At 34.2% G+C, this 7,561-nt stretch overlaps 1 protein-coding gene across 1 annotated transcript in view; it reads left to right on the top strand.

The window, feature by feature from the left end:
* Window positions 1-3,594: 3,594 nt before the first annotated feature.
* Window positions 3,595-7,561, top strand: part of LOC105622960 — a 17,260-nt gene continuing 13,293 nt past the window's right edge. The window contains 1 exon segment of the mRNA XM_012204369.1: window positions 3,595-3,630. Coding sequence (XP_012059759.1) covers window positions 3,595-3,630 — 36 coding nt within the window.

The following is a 7,561-nucleotide window of genomic DNA, read 5'->3' as shown; positions in this document are numbered from 1 at the left end:
TGAATCGATCTGTCAATGTAATTAATAGCGTAATCATAATTCACATAAAATGATTATTGTATATAAAGATTGCAAAAGGCTCAATGATTTTGATGATACATAAGTGTAAAGGAATAATAAAGAATGAAGCAAAATACAAGTGCTTAATTCTTATATTTTTTCTTCAGCTCATATATTCCACCTGTTGGGATACACAGTGCATTTAGCGAGCGAGATTTAATTATGCCCGAAGCATACAAAGCGCAGATTCGATTCAATTCGATGCACTAAATGTAATAAATACAATATACACGAAATATGTAAGTGTTATGATCTCATGTCATAACACTTGTAATATATGTAAAAAATTGTAATTATTATTTATCACTTCACATTTATCATTTCTTATTTCTTAATGAAACTTTGTAAACACATTCTATAAGTTATTGTGTAATTTTTTCTTATTTATAAGCATTATTTGTAAATTTATAAGCCGCACATCCCATCCCTTTTTCCCAATGAGTAGCCATATATACAGTAAAAGTTATACAGTAAAAATGCAAGGGTTTCAAAAAGTTCTTTTTTAATAAAAAAAATAAAAAATATTTCGAATTTTCAATATTTTTTTTAGTAGTAATACAAAGTTTTTATTATATGGTATAGTTCATTTATCTTAAACATAGTAGATAATACTTAATAAATTAAATTTTTGTTAAGTACGTATATACCGGAGTTACCTTATGCTAAATAAAATTAACTTAAAGCTAAATGAAACTAAAAATCATTTCAGCGCCATATATAGATAAGAAAAATTATTTCTATGCTAAAGCATCAACAGCTATCTACAAAATTTTTAACAATAAAAAATTTCAGAAAGTTTTGACATCTTAAATCGGCCTAAGTTAAAATATTTGTCAGATTCAATTTTATCTTTCAATAAATTTTAATAATTTTTTAATAGAAATTGTGTTATTTAGTTTTAGTATTACAAATTGAGATTTACGACAAATAAGAATCTTTAATTGAATTATTATTAATAAAAAGCCGATACTAAATTAATTATATCTAATTTATAGTTTGAATACTATTTGATATGTCCTACATAGTATCAAACGGAAATGTATAATTAGTTTATAATTTGTCATTTACATAATTCAGACGATAATACATTTATATACGCAATTACACAATCTAAGTTGTAATATATTTTTATCTGCTATTAAGAAATAGAAAATACAATTGTAATAAATACTTACTACTTGATTAATGATAATTTCAGTATGAGTTACATATATCTTTTAAATGAAAAAATATGTATAAAATATTATATGAAAATGATTAAAACTTGATAATACGGCAAAAATGTGATAAAAGTGTAAGTGTGCAGACAAAATATATATTTCAGCAAAACTATTGAATGTTTACATTTGATTTTCCAGAATGTTTAGATAAGAAAAAGTGCTATCTCTGACAGTGAACTCTCATGATCTCCGTCGATCTTTATCGATCCGTGTCCGTTCAAGCAATGACGATTAAACCGCGACCATTGCACTGGTCAGTGCGTACGTGAATATATTTGCAAAAGATGGCACGCAACGTTGACGATACGTTGACAACGAAGAATCAATGGCTAATAGAGTTCGTTTCTTTTTTCCTCCAACGGATCAACGGTCACCATGTTATCGAGCTTAAATTATCCGGCAAACTTGTAACTAACATTGGCATCCGGTGCTTCGACGAATCAATGATGGAGGACATATAAAATCGTACATTCGTGATATAGAAAAGAGTAGGTAGGTAGAAATTGGACGCAAGAGATTTAGCACCGATGTAATTTTAAATAAACGAATTGCGATATTTTCTTCTTCGCAACTTTTTATTCGTCACCGTATACCAGGCCTACCGATACTAGATCTACCGATACGAGAAAAATGTTTCCTCAACATGAATATTCCGAAATCTCTCGCGTCCCATTAATCTACTAGCCTTTTCTATTTTGACATTCTGTATTTTAGAATTACGCTACGTGGTCTCTTCGTGAAAATCCCCATATAAATTATAATAAATACAACGGATTCAGCGAAAATCCATGTCATCGATTTACATTAACTGTGTTAGATATTCATTGCGGGATTAGTAATCATGAGTTGGTACAGCCATGGGATTGCCGAGCTGTTCGTAAAGGGTTACAGAACCTCTGAATCTCTTTTGCTCCTCCGTCGGAAGTAGATTGGAGATTCTTTTTTTAAATCAATTTGTTTGCAACTTTATTCGTTTCATCCCCTGAAAATAAATATGTCCCGCGCGTGTTGCCATGTCGATTCTATAATCGACGCGACAAGCTAAAATTATTATGTGTTATTTACGTCGACATTACATACAAAAGCGGTAAATATCGATAAATACATGCATTAACGGCACTTTTGCAAAGAGATATTATTGATGTAATTATAGACAACGATAATTTTCGTAAATTTCTCGCAACTGACATTTAATCTAAATTGAAGGAACAGCAATCTAAAATATATAAATGCTCCTGATCGATAATCGCCTACAACTCGTAATAGTTTTACAAGATTTATTAAATTGGGTCAAATTAATTAAATTTTAGTGTACACCTTTTTAGAATTCTATTCTTACTCAATAAAAGTTTAATAATTTTTTTCCCTTTTACGATTATTTAGTATTATATTGTCAAAATAACATATTTATATCTATCTGAAGTTATTAAAAGAATTTAGGAAGATTCGATAATAATTGATAACACGCTGAACTATTTTTAGATTGTCTGATATTCCAATGTACAATAACATGGTATTATTGAAAATCAGAGAAGTGTATTCTGACAGAATACAGGCATTTGGTTATGTGAATTTTAAAATATCAATACTAAGGCTGTCGGACCAACGAACACACAATCTACGTTTCTATCATCGTTTTCAAGCAAAGTTTACGACTCCTATTGATGTGCAGCCATGTATGCTCTCGAGTATGCTTGAGTGCATCACGAATACGCAATCAGCAACAACGAAAAGCCTGAGTTAACGTAAAACTTTGATACAGCAGTTTCATTTCGGTCATAGATTTTAGTCGGCAATACATTTCCTTGACTCCACTTGCTAGTGTGTGATTGTTCAAGCTTTAAAATTATTGTAATTATATTACAAAGTTAATATATCAGTTAAAATACATCGAAGAAAATTACTGAATATAATTCAGAATTTATTTGTTAAAAATACAAATTTTTCTCATAAGTTTTTCTATTAAATATCGATTAATATTTTATTTTTTAAATGCTGTTAATGAGAAAAGTATATTAGTAATGGAAAAAAAAATGTTAGAATAACTATAAATATAGGATATTATTACGAGGTATTAAAGATCATTATTAATTATAATTTTAAAGCTTCCGGCTATTTTCTTAAAAAAAGCTGCACGATTTGCAAGTTATTTCCGTATCTTGATACATCGTTAAATGCTAACATTTTGTAAATACGGCAGTTTACTTCATCAAGGTGCGAAGCAATCTGATATGGAGCTACCTCTCTAGAATATTCTCTTTATGTATGTTATTAAGGGAGGAGAGAAAAGGAAACAGGAAAGAGGATAGATAATATGATGGAAGAGGAAATCGCTGAAACTGTGATGAAGGTGATTACTTTCGGCCGATTAATTTTCAAAAACTAAGAGGATAATTTTTCATATGGTTATCTCTAGTATGTCTTTGATTGGATCTTAAAGTAAAGAGGGATTCTACATCAAAGCTCTTTAGAGTATGTCTCCAGAAAGTAATTTCTAATTTTCTGTGTAAAATCCATCGAGTTGATATATAATTCGGTTTTTCCTATCACAGGTTGTGTAGATTTTGAGCAAGAAAACACGAAAATTTATTTATTGGAGAATTTATGGAAATAACAATGGGGATGTTCACACACACACACACACACACACACACACGCGCGCGCGCGCGCGCGCGCACACAGTTTGTGTATTTTTGGTAATTTGTATAGCTGGGTAAAAGAGAATTTGTAGGTTTAATTATTGATTTAATTTTATTGGGAATATTATTTTTTTCTGTTAGAATCTTGGTATTTTGTATAATTGTTTGTTGTCTTTGTTTCAAGTCTAAATATTTTGTTCAAAAGGAGGATCTTTATTTTCTTCCTTTAATATGATGTATTCACTATTCACTACTGTTGAAAATCATTATTATAAGACTATTTTATTTAATAACTAAATATTAATGTGAGTATGTCTTTATTTTTATTAAATAATTTTCACGTATTTTTAATTTGTTCGGGAATAGACTTCCTCATCTTTACAGAAGATCGAAAAATATTTGGTTTAAATATATATTAACAGTAATAATATATTATTATTGTTCAAAATATAATTAAAAAATTATTAAACAATAATAGAATTTAATATTTCGCCGCGTTTTCTGCAATAATATCTTCTTTTTATGACGAAGAGTCGATTATCAAAAGTTATGTTACTACTTAGCATTCGTGTTTATTTCTATGTGTGAGAAATGCATCCGATTATTTTAAATGTTAAATAATTCTATTGTTTTCATTAATCGTATCAGATAAACAAAACATTTTTCGTTTTAGTTTAGTACGTTCAAAACAACTTTTTTTCTCTTTTTTTAAAATTTTTCAATAGAGAGGAAAATAATAGAGAGCAAAGAGCGTAATAAATATTCGTAGAAATATTTGTTGTAAAAAAAACTACGTACACAACTCATCTGCGCAGTATTACAGTTAAATCCAAAACTTATTATTTGCAACATCTGAGCCTCTAGAGGTTCAGTAGGCGAGTATCTCATTAAAAGTTATCGAGAACATATAAGTTTGCCTATAACGCCTATGTAATTAAAAGGTTGCACAACTATATAATTTACCTTATTAGTGATGTATATGTCAAACTCGTTATGACACATACTCCAGAGATAATATTTTTTTCTTATTTATATCACCTGCATAACAATATCATATTTACGTATAATATTATATTTATTGCACGCGTCTACAATAAAAGATATTCCTTATATATATTTCATGTTTTTCCTTAAGGAAAAAAGAACGTTGCAATAATTGTACACTGTGGAAAAATTAATTAACACACGCTGCAAGAATTATATGTTTAATTTTTTCCAGATAATGTCTATTTCCGAACGTAAACCGCTATAGTAATTTATTTGAACGTACGACGAATCATCGTTAATTTTCTATCTTTTCTACGAAACTTCTAGTTATAAATAAATGAACTTTGAATCGATGCGACGGGAATAAAAAGAGACATGTAAATAAGAGGTCGACGTTGTCCAGTAGGTGCTAAAAATTTCGTTCCTTCATTTATCGTACATGGAGTGTCCCAGAATTATACTTGTGCTTTTCTTATAAATATCAATGCTAAAAAAAGTGATAGTTATTTATGCATCAACAACTTTTTGTTACGAACTATTGAGAATTAAATATACTTTGTTTGCTCTTTTACCTGATGTTTTTTCTTTGAATCTGTATAGAAAGATATAATCAAACCTTATTTAAATTTTATATTAATTAAATTTTTTATTTTTCATTTTTTTTTCTCTTGAATCATATTATATTTAATTAAATCGTAATTAAATAAAATAATCAGTAAAAGAAGCTAACACTTTTCAAGCCTTTCCTTAAATAGAGATTAAAATTGCGCCAGTAAATATGCTAAAATAATTAGTACACGTGTTACAAATGTTTGTATGAGTTTTGAGAATTCCAAATCTAATGAATGTGTCGTCACGCTGTGTATTTTACGTCACGCACGTTAATTTATGGCAGTAAACAGCGAAGGTGTAGCCATTAGCTAACAAAATGAAAGAGATATGAACCGAGTATATAAAACCGAACGATTAATTAATGAAAACTGTTCCTGGATCATGAAAGTCAAGATAATTCGAACGACAGTCAATTACATGTGTCTTTCGGGGGGGGGATCGACTAACGTCATCCGCAAATACTCCCACGAAGCTGCAACTGATGTATTATCAAGAGACTGAGACGATCTCGCAAACGTAGGCAGGACCTTACAACATGCGTAGCCAAACAGTGATCGAAAGAACGTGCGTCAGGTGATGGCTACATGAGAAGAGATAGAAACTGGGCGGTTACGATTAGGTGCGCACGGCGAGGCACTCAGCCCGGCTGACTAAAACGGGTAGGGGTGGATTTTACAGGATAGCGAAGGTCGGACCAGGATCCTTCATTCTAGCTTTTGATTTTGTGATCTCCGCTTTAACTGCGGGAAGGAGCAGAATGACTGTTCGCTGACTGAGGAACACCGAAATTACAGACATTCTCCCTTAGATATTTCCAGATATCACCTTCTATCCGTCAGAGAGAACACATGACATTTTTCTACTTTGCATGCATCTTTCATTTCGAGCTATGTAGGGACTGAATGATGCTCGAATGAGGCACGAGTATTAGCTGGCAACAATGCGACGTCCTATATTTGTGAGGAGTTCAAAATTGTCATACCAATAGTGAATCGTGGATTGGATTGTCACTGATGATGGTCACATCACCTTTGACCGTATCGCTGTGAAACGTCATATGAAGACGCAGAGTGTACCGTCCGGGGGTGCTTAGGGCTCGCGGCAGCTTTAATCCGTTCATGGGCGCGTCGGCCGGGATGGAGGCGAGACATGGCGAGGTGAAGTGAGGTGAGGTAAAGTGAAGTGAGGTGAGGTGAGGTGAGGTGAGGTGAGGTGAGGTGAGGTGAGGTGAGGTGGGGTGAGGTGGGGTGAGGTGAGGCGAGGCGAGGCTAGGTGAGAGGCAAGAAGGGACGGCCACCCCATCGTCGCTCACCCCGGTGTAGAAAAGAGGGGTAGCGCCGGGAGAATGCGCGTTGTATTAAAGCACCGGATCCTCGCCGCGCAGCGTGGGAGTTAGTTCTGGTGAGGGCGCCAGGCAGCTCACTCACCGAAGTAACCCACCGTCCCAACCCTTCGATCCTCCACATCCCTCGACCTTCGACCAACAAAGCAACCATCCACGGCCGCAACCTCCTCACCATTCGATTCCGTCGTCTCTTCCCGTCGGTCGAGAGCACCTACTTCCGCGCCGTAAAGAAAAGGGGCGAGTCGGCCACTCGTCGCACGGCACCCTCGCGAGGATCTCCTCCAGTGCAAGCACGTCAACGACGGCGTTCGCGAGGGAGTGTGTATCAACGAGAAGCGGTGTTGTCGCGCGACGTGCCGAGGTCGAGTGAGCGGAAAGAGTTACGCATCGTGGGAGACGAAGTGAGAGAGGAAGAGAGAGAGAGAGAGAGAGTCGAAAAAGAAAAAGAGAGAGGGAACGTTTCTCGTCGCTCAATGGAACACCGGCGCGGCCGGTCGAGATCGTCGGCGACGTCAGCACGGGAAGTCGGGCAATCGCGGGAAACAGCCTTTAACCTTTGAAATACGCCGCGCGATTATAGTCGCAGACCAGACATCATCGTAAAAGACCGGTTACAGGCCTAGAGAAAGGAAAGACGAAAGAGAGAGAGAGAGAGAGAGAGAGAGAGAGAGAGAGAGAGAGAGAGAGAGAGAGAGAAG

This window comes from Atta cephalotes (assembly GCF_000143395.1).
Source record: "Atta cephalotes unplaced genomic scaffold scaffold00002, whole genome shotgun sequence".
Lineage (NCBI taxonomy): Eukaryota > Metazoa > Arthropoda > Insecta > Hymenoptera > Formicidae > Atta > Atta cephalotes.
The sequence above is the reverse complement of the archived record's forward strand: the minus strand, read 5'-3'. Positions and strand labels throughout refer to the sequence as shown.